Source organism: Rana temporaria, chromosome 3, assembly GCF_905171775.1.
Source record: "Rana temporaria chromosome 3, aRanTem1.1, whole genome shotgun sequence".
Lineage (NCBI taxonomy): Eukaryota > Metazoa > Chordata > Amphibia > Anura > Ranidae > Rana > Rana temporaria.
The window spans coordinates 437,572,710-437,593,311 of record NC_053491.1 but is presented as its reverse complement, the minus strand read 5'-3'; the positions used below and the strand labels follow the sequence as shown (position 1 = coordinate 437,593,311).

The 20,602-nt window shown below is 44.7% G+C and overlaps 1 protein-coding gene across 1 annotated transcript in view; it reads right to left on the bottom strand.

Annotated features, from left to right (window-relative positions):
* Positions 1–11,213: 11,213 nt before the first annotated feature.
* Positions 11,214–20,602, bottom strand: part of LOC120933281 (intercellular adhesion molecule 5-like) — a 50,829-nt gene continuing 41,440 nt past the window's right edge. The window contains exons 6-8 of the mRNA XM_040346406.1: positions 18,003–18,251; positions 13,685–13,951; positions 11,214–11,811 (exon numbers count right to left, since the gene is read on the bottom strand). Coding sequence (XP_040202340.1) covers positions 11,630–11,811; positions 13,685–13,951; positions 18,003–18,251 — 698 coding nt within the window. The 3' untranslated portion in view covers positions 11,214–11,629. The remainder of the gene's footprint in view (positions 11,812–13,684; positions 13,952–18,002; positions 18,252–20,602) is intronic.

Sequence of the window (20,602 nt, the reverse complement as noted above, 5' to 3'; positions counted from 1 at the left end):
CCCTTGAGCGGGACATGAACCTGTCTAGCTTCTTGTTGAGTCTCGATGCCATGATATCCACGTCCGGCACTCCCCATCTTTGGCAGAGTGCTTGAAAGACTTGTGGATGCAGAGACCATTCCCCCGGCCATAGAGTCTGGCGGCTTAAGAAGTCCGCCTGAAAGTTGTCCACTCCGGGAATGAATACTGCCGATATGCAGGGCACATGAGCCTCTGCCCATAAGAGAATCAAGCTCACTTCTCTCTGAGCGGCCTGACTCCTGGTCCCCCCTTGGTGATTTATGTATGCCACTGCCGTGGCATTGTCTGATTGAATTCTCACCGGGAGCCCCTGCAATTTCGACGTCCAAGCCCTGAGGGCTAGTCGAACAGCTCTGAGCTCCAAGATGTTGATGGGTAAAAGCTTCTCTGGCTTTGCCCAAATACCTTGGCGAGTGGAACCATCCACAATCGCTCCCCAGCCCGTCAGGCTGGCGTCTGTGGTCACTATCTTCCAAGCCACTGGGCTGAAAGATTTTCCCTTCAGTAGATTCTGAGGGTCTAACCACCAACACAGACTTTGCCGGACTCTTGATGAGAGAGGCAACGGGATATCCAAGGCCTGTGGCCTTCTGCTCCATGCTGACAGGATGGCTGCCTGCAGGATGCGAGTGTGGCTCTGGGCGTATGGCACCGCCTCGAAAGTAGCCACCATCTTGCCTAGTAATCTCATACATAGGCGAATAGTCGGTTTTTTCTTGCTTAGAACCAGTAGGATTAATTCCTTGATGGCTTTGACCTTCCTCAGAGGTAGGAACACCCCTTGTTGTTCCGTGTCTAATCTCATGCCGAGATATTCCAACTGCCTTGTGGGCTGGAATGTTGACTTTTCTTGATTTAGGACCCAGCCGAACCTCTCGAGGTATTGGACCGTGAGGGCCACTGCTCGTTCCAAGCCGGGAGATGAGTGGTCTATGACTAGGAGGTCGTCCAGGTATGCTAGGATCGTGACCCCTTGGATCCTTAGCTTGGCTAGGATTGGAGCTAGAACCTTCGTGAACACCCGGGGGGCCGTAGCCAACCCGAAGGGAAGCGCCACGAATTGGAAATGACGCGAAGCCACCATAAAGTGATGAATAGGTTGGAGTAGAAACCCAGCCCCTGTTCCAGGACTGGTACCTCTACTATTACTTCCTGGGAAAGTAGATGATCTAGAGCCGACCTTAATGCGGCTCTTTTCTCCAGATCGTTTGGAATCCTCGACTCCTGGAAATGAGGAGGAGGAAACCTTAGGAACTCTAGCTTGTAGCCTGTGGCCACGGAAGACCGTACCCACTCGTCGGGAATGTTGGCTTCCCAAATCTCCGAAAAGAGTCGCAGCCTTCCCCCCACCTTCGTGGGTGGGGGCGCCCCTTCATGAGGTAGACTTGGGGGCTGGTTTTGCTGGCTTGCGAAACCACTGCCTCTTGCCCCTAACAGCCTGTCCTCGTGATCTGCTGTTGAAGCCGAAGTTTGTTCTTGCAGGAGGCCGTCGATACTGCTTGGCATTAGAGGGCCCCTGCCCAGGGGAGGACTGTCGTTTAAACGCAGGTCCCTGAACCCTCTTCTTAGTTGGCAAGAGAGTACTCTTGCCGCTTGAAATGGTCTGAATGTATTTATCTAAGTCCTCTCCGAAGAGCCGTCCTCCATGGAAGGGAAACCCTGCCAGGAGCTTCTTGCATGGGGGCTCAGCCTCCCAGCTTTTTAACCATAATAGTCTTCTCATATGGATAAGGGATAATGATAAACGTGACGCTTGTTGGATAGAATCCTTGATTGCGTCTACCGTAAAACATATGGCCTTAGGGACATCCGAAAATTCTTCTGCCTGCTCGGCAGGAATAAGTTCAAGCATTTGCTTAAATTGATCCGATAAAGCTTGAGCGACTCCAATCGCAGCCACGGCTGGCTGTACTACTGCCCCTGCAGAAGTGAAGGAGTTCTTAAGTAGGGCTTCCAAGCGTCTATCAACTGGATCTTTGAAAACCTGTACGTTTTCTACAGGACATGTTAACGATTTGTTAACACATGAGATGGCTGCGTCTACTGCAGGAGAAGCCCATCTCTTGGAAAACTTTTCTTCCATAGGATATAAGACAGAAAATTTCTTAGGTGGAAAGAAAACCTTGTCTGGTTTGTTCCACTCTTGGAACAAGACTTCCTCCAATAGAGGATGGATCGGAAACACAGCACTGCTTTGAGGCGCCCTCAGTGAGCCCAAAGCTGAAACCGTGGATACCTGGAGATCTGGTACAGGTAGGTTGAATGCCTTATGGACCAAGTCCGTCAAGCCCTGAATCCACCAGCTCTCCCTCAGGGAGACTGCCCCAGACTCCTCTGTATCCGGATCTTCGATCCCTGAACCTACCTGGTCTCTGTCCAAGAGGTCCAATTCCCCAGAGGAAAGGACCTCCTCTTCCGAGGGTCCGCGCACGGGTGACGGAGATCTATTCCGCTTACTACCCCGCATGGCTGCGGCTATCATTTCTCCCATGCTTCTCCGCATCTCATTTAAAGAGGCGAGTAACACCTCCTCCGTGACCACCTTAGGGTTGGGTTGACTCGCGTCAGCTCTAGCCCCAGACCCCGATGGCCCAAAGGCTCCCTGTGGGGAAAGCAGCGGCATAGCTCTATCCGAGACCTCAGATTCTGCGGGGGAATCCCCACCTTTTGTACCCTCTGCTCTTGATGCCATGGTACAATACCGAGGTACACCTGCTACTTATTGGTACCTGGGACTTATAATAGTTAAATGCCCAAACACCTGTTTGGGGAATAAAAAATGTTTCCTCTACCCTAGATGACACCTTCTTTTTTTTTTTTTTTTTTCAAAGAAAAACTTTTCTTCTTCTTTTCTTTCTTTTTTTTTTTTTTTTTTTCTCTTTTTTTTTTTTTTTTTTTCAATCTAGGCAAGAAAAAACATTCTATCCCCCTGAGTAGTATTGCCAAAGAAAAGACTATGAGATGGAAAAGAAAACCAGCCTATTCCTAGGCTAAACCACAATCTTCTGAAGACTGTAGTATTCTTTCTGGCCACTGTGTGTCCTCAGCGCCCCGTGCTTCACTCCAGTCCTTCCTCCCTTAAGCCAGAGAAATGAATGAGCTGTGGCATCTAAGGAAGGGCCGCCCCTTCCTTTAAACCACTGACCCGCCCTTCCCCCCCAGCTAAAACGGCGCCAAATGCGTCTATAACACGTGCACGCGCACCGCGCGCGCGCCCGCCGACGGGGGGGGGGGGGGGTTGGGAGGAAGGGCCTCTCTGTTCCTGCAGCCGCAGGCCTGGAGCACACGAGGAGGTCAGCGTTTTGCCTGCCTTGCAGGCATGAGGGAGAGGACTGGATAGAGCATCGCCTGGAGGCTTGCAGGTAAGCATAGCTCTCTGACACACACATACACTTGTACATAAAAGGCCCCACTCACAGCTTTTGCAACACTACCAGGGAGGTCACTTTTTATGGGGAAATATAACATATAGAGCCATCCTATCTTCATGATATGTGACTGGTTTGCCAGATGCAATGCATAACCTTTAGGCATGTCCCCTGTGACCTCCCAGAAAAAACTTGCTAAGAGCCAAGCCCCGCAGGTTTTTTCCCCTTACTTACCTGCTCCATGCCGCAGGACTTTGCCAAGCAAGAGGTCCAATCTTCCCCCATCTCCGTGGGGATGTCTAGACCTTCAGGCCCTGGGAACCTTCTTCTTCCATGAAGGATCCACTGTCCTGGGCCCATACAGCACCCTGGCAAACAGAAAACATTAGGCGCCCCAAAGGTCTTCTAAGTTCTGGGCCCAGGGTCCAGCTCTCTTAAAAAGAAAGCATTATGGGCTATACCCCAAGGGTTTGGGGTCCGGTTACTGACCACTTTAGCGCGCAGGCTTTTTTGGACAGAACCGGTAGCTCACCTAATCCCAAGGATGCGGAGGCAAGCTAAACCATGACTAACACCTAAGACACTGGCGTAAAAACTGAGGTACTCCTCCTATGGGAGGGGGTTATATAGGGAGGGGCATTTCCTGTTTGAAGATTGCCAGTGTCTACACCTGAAGGTACTCCATATAACCCATATAGTAATGAATGCCGCTCTGTGTCCCGTGATGTAACGATAAAGAAATAAAAATAAAAAAGTATGATGCAGTCTATCACTAGCATTAATGCAGTGTTTTTTTTTTGTTTTTTTTATTTACATTTTTTTTAAAGCCCCTATTAAACATAGTTGTATTATCGACTGATCCTGGCAAAAGCTTGTTTGTCTGTACTTCTCCTGTGGATCATAGGAGTGCAGCTCGTTCTGCACTGACTTGTTTTCAGCAGACAACGGGCCGAAGCCTGCTGTCGGCTGGCATCACAGGTTCAGGTTGGGGAAAGATCGCACCCATATGGTCGGGATCTGCCCAGGAGCCTGACAGTCACCAGCTCTCGGCTCAAGGATCACTGAGAACCGAGCGATCAGCAGTGTTTGATCGCTCAGTTCTTAGCCTTAGAGCTGGCGGGGGACAGATACAGCATTGGACAGATGCTGCATCCACCTAGGGTCACAACACTGCTGTGTGATTTCTTAGCGGAACAAACAGCAGTATCAGTTCAAGGAAGTGTAAAAATAACATACGTATCTACTGGCAGGATCAACAGGTAACAAAATTATGTTACAGGAGAAAAAAATAACTGCTGTGCCGATATTAAGGACAGACTGGATCATATACTGTATGTAATTTTTATTTTTTTTTGCATGTAAAAGACATTAAAACAGTTATTGAAAAGTCATACAGTACATCTCCCAAAACCTTCCTATTGCTACCCAAGACAATTTGATAATGGGGTTCTGTATAATGTACAAATTGCCCACATTTTTGCCATTTTGGCACCACCTAGCTCTACAAAAGTAATTTCTTTTAAGGAGCTGGGTGGCCAAAATTGCTGGCTGAGCAGCACCTGCATCCAATCAGATGCAATATCTGTTCAGGCATTTTGACAGCCATGCATGTTCGCTGTCGGAATTCAATAGCCAGCAGGGCAGATGCTGCCTTCATCGATTCTGTTTAGTTTGAATTGAAAAACCTGTTCATTTTTTATTTTTTTTTGTCCAGCTCGTGGCCTGAGCAAGATAATAAACCTATACACATATGGCTAACCTTATTGGTCTGTAATGCCGCGTACACCCGGTCGGAATTTCCGACAACAAATGTTCCATGTGAGCTTGTTGTCGGAAAATCCGACCTTGTGTAGGCTCCATCGGACATTTGCTGTCGGAATTTCCGACAACAAATGTTTGAGAGCTGGTTCTCAATTTTTCCGACACCAAAAGTTCTTGTCGGAAATTCCGATCGCCTGTAGCCAATTCCGACTCACAAAAATCCTATGCATGCTCGGATTTATTGAACGCCATTTTTCTTGGCACGTCGTAGTGTTGTACGTCAGCGCGTTCTCGACGTTCGGAATTTCCGACAACATTTGTGTGACCGTGTGTATGCAACACAAGTTTGAGCCAACATTCCGTCGGAAAAAAAAAACACGGTTTTGTTGTCGGAATGTCTGATCGTGTGTATGCGGCATAAGGCTCATTGAGCCAATTCTCAGGAGCTATTTTGTTTATCTCTTGAACCTGAATGCAATTGAACACTCCCATTACCCAGAAAGCTGGCATAACTGTTGAACGACAAGATTAATGGTGCTCACCCACTTTCTTGGTGAGGACGAAAAGTCCCTTTAAGCCCTTTTATTGTGACATAAACTCTAAAGTTCAAGGTTGGTGGGATCCGATGAAAGACTCCTTCGAAAAGCGAAGACCACTATGAGACAAGAACAACTATGAGGAACAAGACACAACTACGGGGATCGAGTTACCTGGGGCCATCACACTACCGCTTTCATTCTTCTTTTACCAGTTCTTCAAGTCAACACTTGAATGGTTGGCAACATTCCCTTTTATAAAAATGGTGGACAAAGGCATTAGCGTACAACCCATTCATGACTGGGGCCTTTTAGTCCCGTCAGGACCAGAGACAGTTTTTGGAGAAGAATTTAACCAAGGCCATCTTAGTATGCAGTAGACATGAACATACACACTTTACCAGTACACAATACTGCAGATTAAAGTGCAATGCAAAACAACCCACACATGTCTACATTCTGGTGTGAAAATGTACTACAGATATAGGGTTGGGTAGTCTTTAGCATGTCTTTAAGCAAGTAAAGTGTCACCCCACCTAAAAATAATAGTCTTGAAGGAGTTTTTGATCTGATCCCACCAACCTTGGACTTATGAGTTGTCCCGTCCACCCTATATGTTTCTACTCATCCTTTGAAATAAAATACAACACAAAATAAATAGAACATGTAAAAGAGGGAGTGGGAATCAATGGCATTCACAGTAGGTAGCAGGAAACTCAAGTGTAGATATCGAGATTCCCCAAGATGAATAAAGGACTACAGTATTAGGTAGTTTTACAATAAATCATCTAGAATGAGGGATGTGGACTAACCCCTCATGGGGGCAGTTAATTTTATCTAAAAGCCAACACTTAGGCCCCTTTCACACTAAGGTGCTTCTTAAGACCCCTTTCACACTGGGTCGCTTTGCAGGCGCTATAATGCTAAAAATAGCGATTGCAAAGCGCCCTGAAACAGCCGCTGCTGTCTCTCCAAAGGCTTTCACACTGGAGCGGTGCACTAGCAGGACGGTAAAAAAAGTCCTGCTAGCAGCATCTTTGGAGCGGTAAAGGAGCGGTGTGTATACCTCTCCTGTACATTGAAATCAATGGGCACTGCGGCTATACCGCCGGCAAAGGGCCTCTACAGAGGCGCTTTGTGGTGGTTTTAACCGGTTCTCTGCCGCTAGCGGGGGTAAAAGCACCCCACTAGCGGCCGAATAGCAGCACGAAATTGACAGTAAAGCGCCGCTAAAGATAGCGGTGCTTTACCGCCAACGCACCTCCCGTCACAGTTTGAAAGGTGCCTTAGGTGCTTCTTAACTGCCAGTAAGGCCGCGTACACACTGGCGATCCATCCGATGAGAATGGTCTGACGGACCGTTTTCATCGGTTCACCGCTGAAGCAGACTGATGGTCTGATGTGCGTACACACCAACAGTTCAAAAACCGATCGGGTCAGAACGCGGTGACGTAAAACTCACGATGTGCTGAAAAAAACGAAGTTCAATGCTTCCAAGCAAGCGTTGACTTGATTCTGAGCATGCGCGGGTTTTGAACCGATGCTTTTGTGTACTAACCATCGGTTTTGACCGATGGTCAGCCGTCCATCGGTTCGATTTTAAAGCAAGTTCTAAAACTTTGGTCTGAAGGACAAAAGTCCGATGGGCCGTGCACACGGTCGGTTTGGACCAATGAAACTGGACTTCGCTCCATTTTCATCGGTTTGGACCGGTCGTGTGTACATGGCCTTAAAGGCACTTTTCAGGCGCTTTTGAAGAGCTTTCCATTAATTTCAATGGAGAGGGGCGTTCTTTCACCGCCCTGCCAGTGCACTGCCCCAGTGTGAAAGCATTCATTGATTTTAATGGAAATAGGTTTTCGTGAGCTTTTCAGGCACTTTTTTTAGCGTGAAAGTGAATGAAAAGCGCCTCAGTGTGAAAGGGGCTTTACTTTTAAAGCAGAACTACAGGCAAGCGATAAGTACAAAAATTACATGGATAAGACTAAAAATACTTTGTAATTATTTTCAGTCATGTGACCCACACACCGCTGCCACCCTGCACAGGGGGTAACACTATTATTTACAGTTACAACTGGTCATTGTTATACGAAAAGTAATTAAAATGCATTTTTTTAATGACTACATTACTGGGCTGGGTGCCCTTTTCATCTTTGTCTTGAGTTCTGCTTTAAGAAGCCTTGGCATGTGATCTTCTCTAGACATATAAAGATAAACAGTAGGAAGTAGCTGCATTCTTTCAACCATTTTGGTTACCTGGTTCCTGAGATTTGCATAGCTCCGAAAGGTATAATACATAAGTAGCAAAGTTAGAAATATAATCTAGCTTATTAAACATATACCGTAAACATTACAATTTAATGTAAAAAAATACATCTATGCACAACAAACATTTTTACTAGATATATAAAATCAAATAATGTTCTGAGATATGCATCTAAAATGCATTCAAATTATATTGCAAAGAGGAGTCAATTAAGGCTGGGTTCACACCATTGCGATTTGCAATAGCAGGAGATTTTGACCGGCTCTCTATGGAGCCAGTTCACATATCTCCGCAGAGGGTCTGGTGCATTTTGCAGAAAAACACGGGATGAAATCGGACCAGAAACAGTGGTCCAGCAAGCACCAGACCCCTGCTGTGAGCCGCATGTGGCTCTATGTAAACCGAGCCTAAAGCCTCGTACACACGCTTGGTTTTCTCGGCAAGAATCAGCAAGAAAACTGCTGGCAGAGCTTTCGTGCCGAGTATACCGAGGGTGTGTACGAGGCTTTGACGAGAAAAATAGAGAACCTGCTCTCTATTTTCTTGTCGTGATTCTCGGCAGTGTTTTCCTGCCGAGAAACCTGAGCGTCTGTATACTTGTCACCGTGGAAAGCCGTGCATGCTCGAAATGACTTTGACGCATGCGCGGTAGCTTCCAAGGCATAGGTAGGGTGTAGCAAGATGACCGCATCGAATGTAACGTGCGCATGCTCATCGTAGTCGATGACGTCACCACGTTCGTGCCATTCAAAAGAATGGCGGTTCTTTTGAATGGAGTGTGTGTACACTCGGCCGGCAAGAGATTCTTGGCCGTGTGTACAGGGCTTTAGACAAAATGAAAGATTCTGATACCAGAATCCTGGTACTGGCATTGTTTGCTGCTGGATGTTAGGCCTCGTACACACGACTGGTTTCCTCGGTAGAATCCATCAAGAAACTTGGTGGGAGATTTTTTTTGCCGATGAAACCGGTCGTGTGTACATTTTTCAGCGAGGAAACTGTCGAGGAACTCGATGAGCCAAAAAGAGAGCATGTTCTCTTTTTCCTCAACGGTAATGGAGAAAATTGGCATGTCGAGTTCCTCAACAAGCCTAACAAGAACTCGACGAGGAAACCGATGTGTTTCGCCCGCCGAGTTCCTCGGTCGTGTGTACGAGGCCTGAGTCTTTGGTATATAGCAGGGGTCTCCAAACTTTTCAGTATGAGGATTACATTGTATATTTGACATATATTCCTGGGCTTGAAAAAAATCTCTATTAGTTCCCCCCTTATATCAGGGTCCCGCATTACATTATGGGTGGAGGGGTCAAGCATTTCTAAAGCCTCAAATACTGTAAACAGTTTTTATAGTAGTAGTTTATTTGTAGATATCACTGTCAAAAAAGTAATTTCTTACATTATATTTTTGTATCTGTATTACCGGTATCTCCCTTTTCCTGTTCTGTCTACCCTCATTCCTATTCCATCAATCCCTCATCCCTTTTTCTTTTCTGTCTCCCAATTCCTGCCCTATGTTGCCTGTCCCCTTTCCAGTTCTGTACCATCTATTTTCATTCTCATTTTCATTCTTCTTTGTCTCTCCCAATTCTGTTCTTTTCTGTTTCTCCCTTTACTATTTTATTTTGCCCACCCTATTCTACTCCAAAACCATCCCTTCTATTCCTATTCAATCCCAATTTTCTTTCTCCGAGTTTCTGGTCTAATGTTCCCTCTATATAGCTTATTGGGTCCATTATCATTCCATTCTATTAAAATTTCCATTCCATCCTAATTTTCAGTGATAATGCATGTCACTATGCCCATGGTAACCCATTGGTCCTCATCTCCATCCAGTCTTGTTGTTTCTTTTTTGTTAAGGGTTATTGCCATCCTTTCCCATATATCATAATTTATGTTGTCCCTTTTCTAGCCATCCCATACTTTGTGTTTTTATTCTATCCCGCCTCTCCTAATTCACTACTTTTACCAATTCGCTCATTACCTGCTCTGTCTCCTTTCTTAAACTATGATTAAGCAGCTTCATACGGTGTAAAACGCGTCAGTGGCGTTTTCTGTAACATGAAGTGACTGTATTGGATTTTATTTGCTACACAAGATATCAATAAGGATGCCTTTAATGGATTTTTTCTTTCTTCCTTTCTTAATCTCTCTGTCTCCTTTCTTAAGCTATGATTAAGCACCTTCATACAGTGTGAAAAGCGTCAAGAGATTTTGCCGGTTTCTGTAACATGAAGTGACTGTATTGGATTTCATCTGCTACACAAGATATCAATAAAGACGCCTTCAACGGTGTGCAGCCAACCAGGATTTTTTCTTACTTCCTTTCTTAGTCTCTCTGTCTCCTTTCCAGTTTATTCTTTATTGTTTTTAGATGTGCAACAGAATTTAGAAATGTCCCTAACAGTACTTTGCGCTATCTATCCATTCTGGCCAACTGTCCACCTGTCCTGTGTATCTGTGGTTCTATCTTGTATACAGCATCTTTATCATTAATGCCTATCGCTGACATTGTCCTAGAGCAGGGGTGGCCAACCAGTGGCCCGGGGGTCACATAAGGCCCGCGGAGCCCTCTGATGTGGCCCACGACCTCCTGCTCTGGAATGGCGGGGTGGCAAGCCCAGATCGCAGATTGCCGACCCGTCATACCACATCATCAGTGGTGTGAATGAAGCTGGTGGTAGAGGAAGAAAGTAGCTGCGGAGCAGAGCCCCATAAGCCAATGTTTCCTCTACAGCACTGGCTTTTGCCACAGAAGGAGTCTATGGCAAAGTTCAGCTAACCCGCAGGATAGACACAGGTGCACTACGCTGCACCCGCAGTGTGGGTAAACCGCAGCACATCAGTGTGAAAGCAGTCTTAGGCCCTTTTCACACAACCAGCCCGACCAAATGGGACCCTCAATTCACCTCTTCAGAGAGTCAGGTGTCCTTTTACGCCCACCTACCTCCAATCCGAAAAACAGAAGGGAATTTATCCCATTCCATCAGGGCGGATCAGAGGGCCTATAGAGTAGCCGTGACCTGTCATCCGCCCGCTCCGCTCATTGTGGCCCGCGACTGGTTACGAAGTTGCTTAAGTGGCCCTCACTCTTCAAAAGGTTGGGCACCCCTTTCCTAGAGTATACACATCTTTTCACATTGATCATATTTACTTTGTGATGTAGATGTATACCTACTTTGCCAATCTGTCCCGCAATATTGTGCATTTTAGTGTTTTTCTATAGTATCTAGCTCCAATAAAAATAATGCATTATTCCCAAACTACAGTAGCATTGCCAATTTAACAACATTAAATCTTCAGGAGAGCACAGTAAAGTACTGTAGATACAATTAAGTGTAACACCATACCAAACAAACACACACAAAAATCGAGATCTGTACAAAATAAAAAATAAGATCTATTAAAATCTATTGTCCATGTATAATAATATCCAGATGGCAACATTCAAATGAACTGAATAGAACGCGGGAGCCCCTCATATATATTTACAAGCTTCGCAGCCAGATTGTTCGTACATGGTCGTGTTCCATGGATGGGTTTTTGACTAGGCCTGGTCCTTTTTTACAAATGATAGCTGTGTATGCAGAAGGATCTGCGTCGGACATCGGTACTCGGCCAAGCTATACATTCAAAATGTCTGTGCTGACAGTACAACTTAAAATGGGTAACTAGCAAGCCTAGACCAATTCTTTTTCCTGCAGTGGAACTTCTGGGTTAGGTTTTTTTGGTGTTCGTTTCACAAGATCATAAAACCCTTTTTTTCCATTTTGACAAAAAAAGTGTCTCACGAGGTATACTATGGCTACTAGCCCAGCCACTCCTGCAATGCTAGAAAGAGTTGCCACAAGTATAGTGTTATCTGTAGGAAAAAAAAGCAAAAAAAAAAGGAAATTAGTTTCACACGTCTTACATAAATGTATAAACTCACTGAACGTATTCTTCATTTTCCATTATTGATAAGTTTCTAATGAAACTTTGTTACCATAATCTCATTATATTTTTTTAAGGAAATTACATGTGAAGCGCCAGACTACAGAAGCATGGAGAAGGAGACGTTTCCTCTCTACAGACAGTTTGCTTTCACTTTCTGCTGTTATGCTGAATGTTGTTGGACTAGGGGGGACTATAGCCAGAAAAGTCTATAGATTCCTATGCAGAACACTGGGGATGATAGGAATTAAAGAAAAAGTTTACCTTTGGGAACATGCTACATGTTCCACCTGTTTTTAGAGTAAAACATGCAACATGTTCCCACTAATGCAACCTCTCCCCGACTTCCCACCTCTAGTGACAGCGAGCCGGGGATCTTCTCCCCAACTTGCTGTCACAGTTTAAGAAAATAAAAAACATTGGCATGTGGGGCTCGCCCCCACAGCCACGTAATTCATTCACAGAGTTCTGTGAATGGGAGAACTACAAGTACTTACAGCCTTTGCAGCTGACAGCTTGTAATTCTCAGTGAACTGCCAGGGCGCTGTTGAGCTCTCTAGGTAGTTCATGGTTTCTTCCCGTCATTGTGTAACTTCCTGCTGGTACAAGGTATGCGCAAACAGCTTATACTGACAGTCTGAAGGAGTCCTGCATGGCACCCCCCCCTCCCCTGTGACAGCGGGCAAGGGATCTTCTCCCTGCACCAGCTGTCGCTATTTCAAAACAGTACGGCCTGCCCACAAGTGCTTATCCGGTGCTTCTCTGGGCTCTCCTGTGCCATCGGGGCCTGGTGAAAGAATTGGGAAGCATAAAGATGACTGGTGACCAGATGATCACCAGTCATCTCTATAACCGTCGGAGGCCCGGGCGCGATGTGATGACGTCACGCCTGGGTACCCAGAAGTAAACAAAGCCGCGATTGCGACTAGTAAGCATGAGATCGGTGAATTTGTTTTCACGATCTCATGCTTTCCAGCCTGGAGGAGAGATATGGGGTCTTATTGACCCCGCATCTCTCCATAAAGAGGACCTGTCACACACTATTCCTATTACAAGGGATGTTTACATTCCTTGTAATAGGAATTAAAGTGATAAAAATAAATAAATAAGTAAAATAAAAAAATAAATGTCCCCGCTAGCTTGCGCCCAGAAGCGAACGCACACGCAAGTCCCACCCACGTATGTAAACGCCATTCAAACCACATATGTGAGGTATTGCCACGTGCGTTAGAGCGTGTGCAACAATTCTAGCACTAGACCTCCTCTGTAACTCTAAACTGGTAACCTGTAAACATTTTCAAAGCGTCGCCTATGGAGATTTTTAAGTAACAAAGTTTGGCGCCATTCCATGAGTGTGCGCAATTTTAAAGCGTGACATGTTAGGTATCTATTTACTCGGCGAAACATCATCTTTCATATTTTACAAAAAATTGGGCTAACTTTCCTGTTTTGTTGTTTTTTAATTCATGAAGCCATTTTTTTCCCCAAAAAAAGGCGTTTGGAAATTTATTGCGCAAATACCGCACAAGTTAAAAAGTTGAAATGACTGCCATTTTATTCCCTAGGGTGTCTGCTAAAAAACATATATAACGTTCGGGGTTCTGAGTAATTTTCTAGCAAAAGAATGATGATTTGTACAGAGAGAAGGAGAGAAGTGCCAAAATAGGCCTGGTATTGAGGTGGGTATAAAAGCCCTGTATTGAAGGGGTTAAGAAGGATATTGGGTTACTATACAAGCAAATAGTAGATTTTCTTTTTTTTTTTAAATGAGATTCCTTTTAATGTCTCCTGGCATTACTTACCACTTTTAACTTCTAAATCCTGATGTATGGATAAATGACCATGTTTGTTCTCGACGTTACAGGTGTACTTTCCGCTGTGGTAAGATGACGCTTCTTTGATGGTGAGGAATCTGTTTTCTTGGGAAAAGACCACCTGAGCCTGAGGTGGGATGTCCCAGCTGTACGTAGGAGAAGGCAGAGCATCTGAATGGCAAGTCAAATTGACAGAATCTCCGGCACTAACTGATGATTGTGTTGAGATTTGCACTGTTGGGCACTCTGGTGGGTCTGAAAAACACAAAATATATTTATGTATAATCGATGTTTATTGGGTTTTTAAGTTATGTCCAAAGTTATACAATGTAAAATTTAAGTGGGCCATAAGGAAATGTGCTGTACAGTATTTTATATCAACAGTACATGACACAATTATTACAGCCATTCTCATCCAGGGTTCTGATTGACCATCCATCTGATGGTGCCCATATAGTTCCAGGCCAACACCAATTGGCAGACACCAATGAGCTTTTTAGCTATCTGTAAAAATAGCGTTCTGACAACCACTGTAAGGTGCACATCCTTCCCACCAATGTAATGGTAATTTTTCCCACTGAATCAATTTATTGTTTTGATTATTCGATTATTGCTTTGATTAATCGGTTAATAACCATTTAAAAAAGTGTGGTGTATAATTTAGTTAATATGAAATGTTTAAAATAAAAATCCATTTTATTCTTAAATATCCATATGCAGTAGTAAATATAAATAACTATATAGTTAGGGAGCAAAATCTCGAATCCACGCTGAGAATAACAGACAGAAGAGATATAACGTATATACTATTATGAGGTTGAATCTGGTAAATATCATTAGACTGAGATCAAATTTTTTTTTATTTAAAGAAAAAAAAAAAAGTTAAAGACTATTTGCAGATTTTCAGAACTGAAATATATTTTATGCTGGCCATACAAAAACAATGTCATCTTTAAAAAAAAAAGTAATTTTAAGAACGTTTGTTCGATTTTCTAAAGGTTTGTGGGGTCAAATCGACTGTAGTATGTGCAGGTGAGGAGTGTATGGAGGTGGGTAGTATGTGCAGTCAGTAGGGCAGTGGATGGTGCAGTTGTTTTTTCATTTTTTATTATTTTATTACATTTTTTTATCACCATGTATTTTTTTTTTATTAGGGTGATGGTGTCAGTCTCTTTTTTTTTTTTTTACTTATCTGTTGGCTTTGGTGAGATGACATCTTCCCTTTGAGACAAAGAAAGGAAGTGAGGACAGGGCTTCCCCAGTCCTTTTCCCGTAGCCACAGCTGCACTGAAGATGAATGAACAGGAGACCGAGGCTCCTCTCCATTCATAAACTGATGCAGAGTAAACACAGTTTACGAAGCTCAGTTATGAGTGGACAGACCCAGTGATCAGCGACTCTGCTCATTCAGAAAAGGAAGGGGCCAGTAAATGGCATCCTGACAGATCCCACAGGGGGGCTGGAGGAGTACACAGGAGGACAGTGGGGGATGATCGGTGTGGCAGTTACAAGCACTGATCTCCCTGTATAGCTTTAAGTGAAGCAGCGGACAGTCACTGGAAGGAGAGGAGGAGAAGTGACTGTCAGCTGCTTCATTGAAAGCCATACAGGGAGATCAGTGCTTGTAGCTGCCCCCACTGCCGCACTGATCATCCCGACTGTCAACCAGTGTTGCCAACCGTCAGTATTTTTACTGGCAGCCAGTAAAAATTGGGCACTTTTCTCTTGCCAGTAAATGCCAGTAAAAGGAAAAGGTTGCCAGTAAAAAATATGGCTTTGACACTTGGCTCGGAACTACGCATGTGCAGCTTGGGTCTGGAGTTGGCCGAGATCATCCAAGTGCCTGCTACAGTGTGTTTGGGTGTTACCGGGGGGTGGGTCAGGCGGTGGCGGTGCCTAAGTGTCATGTGATGTCATGGTACAAGGGAGCCGAGCGGAGTGGACAGAGCCTCATGTGCAGGTCTGTAGGTCGGAAGCAAGGCAAGCCAGGAGCCGGACTGTCAGTGCTGTTTTGACTGGAGGGGACCGAAGGAGCCACCTGGCATGGAGACAGACTGTCACTGTGCCTCAGGAGGGGACAGGTCAGTGATCTGTGCTGTTGTCAGTGTCACTGTAAGAGTCAATTTCAGCTGCCCATTCAAATTTCTTGCCTCTGAGTCCTGTCCCTGAGCCACTTGCGTACTAAATTGAAAATAAAATAAGAAATATGATTTTTGCCTTACTATCTACCGTATTGCATATTGTACTTATTTGTAGCCTAAATACTAAAATTTGCACGAAAAACTGTAATTTTGTAACTTTCGGAAATGCCAGCAAACTTGGCTGTGCCAGTAACTTTTGGGTGTCGCGTCAGTAAATTTAAATCTGGTAGGTTTGCAACACTGCTGTCAACCAGGGAGGGATTATCCATGGGTGCAGTGTGGGTCAAAGTGGGCCCTCCTCACCTCGGGGTCTGTGTGCAATGAACAGCCTTTACCAATGGATGATTCACCAATCATTCAAACTCATTTCATCCGTATCACCAGCCTGAGCTATCCCGCCAGAAAGCTGTAAATGTACTTGGCCAATCATAAATAATGAGTGTGTATGCATGCGGCTGCAGGGCGGGGAATACCTGGCCACAGGGCCGGACTTACCATTGGCCTTGACTGGGCTCAAGCCCAGGGGCCCCACCCAATAGGGGGCCCCCTTTAAAAAAAAAAAAAAAAAATTTTTTTTTTTTTTTTTTTTTTTTTTTTTAGGGGCCCGGAGGTCCCCAGGGGCCCGGAGGCCCCCAGGGCCCCGGACGGCAACCCCCCTTTTTTTTATTAATTTTTTGTAAAAAAATGTTTTTTTTATATATTTTTTATTTTTATATATATAATATTATATATATATATATATATATATATATATATATATATATATATATATATATATTTTATTATTATTATTAAAGGGCCCAGGGGTCTCCAGGGCCCTGGATGGCAACCCCCCTTTTTTTTATTTATTTTTTGCAAAAAAATGTTTTTTTTATATATTTTTTATTTTTATATATATATAATATATATATATGTATATATATATATATTTTATTATTATTATTAAAGGGCCCAAGGGTCTCCAGGGCCCCCGGATGGCAACCCACCTTTTTTATTTTTTTATAAAAAAAATTACATTTTTTTTTTATATATATATATATTTTTTTTTATTAAAGGGCTCAGAGGTCCCCAGGGCCCCATGTGGCAACCCCCCCTTTTTTATTTTTTTTATAAATGTTTATTTTTTTATTTTTGTTTATTTTTTTATTTTTTATTAAAAGGCCCAGAGGTTCCCAGGGGCCCAGAGGTCCCCAGGGCCCCCGGGTTTGGCAACCTCCCTTTTTTTATGTATTTTTTATAAATGTTTTTTTTTATTATTATTAAAGGGCCCAGAGGTTTATTTTTTCTTTTTATTAAAAGGCCCAGAGGTCCCCAGGGCCCCGGATGGCTACATATATTTATATATATTTGTTTTCTTCTTTATTTCTTCTTTTTTTGTAAAGGCCCCCCCCGCTTCTCAATTTGCGGCAGCCCCCACGCTTCTCAATTTCAGGCGGCAGCACCCCGACCCCCCCTAGGTTCTCTGCTTCAGGGGGCCCATGCCTTAAGCTGTGCAAGGGGCCCCAAAATTCCTGATGGCGGCCCTGCGCATACCTCCCAACACGCACGGATTCTGTGGGACTTTCCCGCACAGACAGCTTCTTCCCACAGTCCCGCAAAAGGGTTAATTTTCCCGCACTGCAAGAGGAGGCAGCACGGAAGCAGGAGGAACCGGAGTGGTGTGTGGAGGACTGTGGCTGCTGAAGGGAAGATAGCCGAGAGCCGGGCTAATGACAGTCTGTGGCCCCGGCTGTTGGCACAGGTGAGAGGCACCCCCCCCCCTCAACAACTGCAAAATCCCCCCCCGCCGCTCAACAACTTCAATTCGCCCCCCCCCGCTCAACAACTTCGATCCCCCCCAATTCTCGGCTCCAGGGGGCCCCTTCAACACTCAAGCCCAGGGGCCCCCACCACCCTAAGTCCTGCCCTGCCTGGCCACCTATGTTTCGCTAAGTACATTGACAGCTTCTTGGTGGCATAGCTTAGGTAGGTTTGGACTATGATGTGAACATGCCTAAACTCAACCCTAGTGCAGACTTGGCAGCCATTGCTAGCCCTGGGTGTCTTGGAGGCTATGGCACCAATCGGCCATAATAAAAAAATCATTATACTTGGCAACTTCAGGTGTGACCACAGTAACTTAAAGAATACAATCTTAAATTCATTTTTTGATAATATATACATACATTGCACTGTAACTTCCACAGATTTATTCACGGTTCCTATAAGATTTGATGCTTGGCATGTATAGGTTCCTGACATGTTTCTTTCTGCAGAGAAGGTTGCTGTGGTTTGCAGAGTCACGTTTTCAAGATTGAAGGTGCACCTTTCTTCAGGAGTTGGGTTCCCTTCAGACCTACAGCCAAACATGCTTTCCTTTCCCTCTACCCAAACGATAGAGTCCGGACAGGAACTGTCACTGAACTCTGGCGGATCTGTGACAAGAGAAAACATAGAAGAGCCATTATATTTCAGCATGTCCATATATACGTAGAACACTATATGGCCAAAAGAATGTGCACACCTGACCACCCCCCCCTCCCCCTTTTTTTTCTTTCCAACTACAACAGCCAACACTCTTCTGGGAGGCTTTCTATAAGATTTTGGAGTGTTTGGAATTTTTTCCAGAATGGACATAAATTGTGTGATTAGGTACTGCTGTTGGACAAAAAGACCTGGCTCACAAGCTTCCCCATTCATTTTATAGGTGTTCTTCCACACTAAACCCAGCAAACCATGGGCCAGATTCACGTAGAACTCCGGCGGCGTAACGTATCCCATTTACGTTACACCGCCGCAAGTTTTCAGCGCAAGTGCTTGATTCACAAAGCACTTGCCTGTAAACTTGCGGCGGCGTAACGTAAATCCGTCCGGCGCAAGCCCGCCTAATTCAAATGGGGCGTGTATCATTTAAATTAGGCGCGTTCCCGCGCCGAATGTACTGCGCATGCTCCGTTTTGTCATTTCCCGCCGTGCTCTGCGCGAAATGACGTCGCACCGACGTAATTTTTTGAACGGCGACGTGTGTTACGTCCTTTCCTATTCCCGTACGACTTACGCAAAAAAAAAAAATTCAAAATTCGACGCGGGAACGACGGCCATACTTTAACATGGCTAGTCTAAATATAAGCCATTGAAATAGCATGCGTAACTTTACGACGGGAAAAGCCGACGTAAGAGAATGCGACGAGCGAGCGTAGCTTCGTGGATCGCCGTAAACAGCTAATTAGCATACCCGACGCGGAAAACGACGCAAACTCCACCCAGCGGGCGCCAAAGTATTGCATCCTAAGATCCGAAGGCGTACGAAGCCGTACGCCTGTCGGATCTTAGCCAAATGCCGTTGTATCTTTGTTTGAGAATTCAAAATAAAGATACGACGCAGCAAATTTGAAAGTACGCCGGAGTATCAGTAGATACACTGGCGTACTCTCACTGTGAATCTGGCCCCATGTTTTTATGGAACTGGCTTTGTGCACAGGGCACAATCATGTAGCAGCAGAAGAGTGCCTAATGTCACGTACACACGATCGGACATTTCAACATTAAAACCGTGAATTTTTTTCCAACGGAATGTTGGCTCAAACTTGTGTTGCATACACACGGTCACACAAATGTTGTTGGAAATTCCGAACGTCAAGAACGCAGTCACAACACTACGACGAGCCGAGAAAAATTAAGTTTAATGATTCCGAGCATGCCTCAAATTGATTCCGAGCATGCGTAGGATTTTTGTGCTTTGGAATTGGCTACCAACGTTCGGAATTTCCGACAAGAACTTTTGTTGTCGGAAAAAATGAGAACCAGCTCTCTCTTTGTTGTCGGAAATCCCAACAGAAAATGTCCGATGGAGCATACACACGGTCGGATTTTCTGACAACAAGCTCAAATCAAACATTTGTTGTCGGAAATTCCGAACGTGTGTACGCGCCATAAGTGTCTAAAACGTGCTGTGGTGTTAACAATACCTGAACCCAAAAATGTGTCCACATGGTTTGGGCCATGAAGTTGGTGTGATGGTTAGGTGTCCACAAACTTTTGGCCATATAGCATATGATAAAGTTTAATCTCAAGATCCAATAGTATCTGTTGCAGAATTCCATATAGTATCATGTTTCCATTTTATGCTGAACCATGATTTATACTTGTTGTGAAATTAAAGACTCTAAAACAACCTGACAAGGACACAGCTCCCTGTTCATTTTGAATGGCCCCTCAATACACCTCCACATTACACCTACGTTGCAAGGCACCACAGTCCACCACAATGTGTGATGTGCATTGCGATGCTTTGAATTTTTTTCATGCATTGAAAATGTATTGTAGCCCATTCATCTTCCATGGGCTCCCCAACGCAGCACTGCAGCAGAACGATTTCATGCACCAAAACATGCGATTTGTGGTGTAGTGCAATGTGGCTGTGATAGGAAGCTTTCAGGAATGTGCAAAACTCAGGAATTGTGCAAAATTCTGGGGCATATTGCAGCTGCTCATTTGTGGTCCCCTATTTGTGGTCCCCAACCTTTTCCTTCCCCCCCCCTCCCCCACCCCTACCGCACCCCCCCTTTTCCCTTCCCCCTTGGTCCGCTCCCTATATATATATTTGTGTGTTTGAGCTTTGGGGTGCACACCCTAATGCAATCGGCTGCGCACACCTATGCTGGCTGTCATTCTGATCAAATGGTTTTCAAAAGGTTCCCAGAAACCTTTCATTAAAAAGTTGAAAAAAGAAGAAAGAAAAATTGTCTAAATTGTGCAATGGAGGGGAGGAGGGGCGGATGCGAGG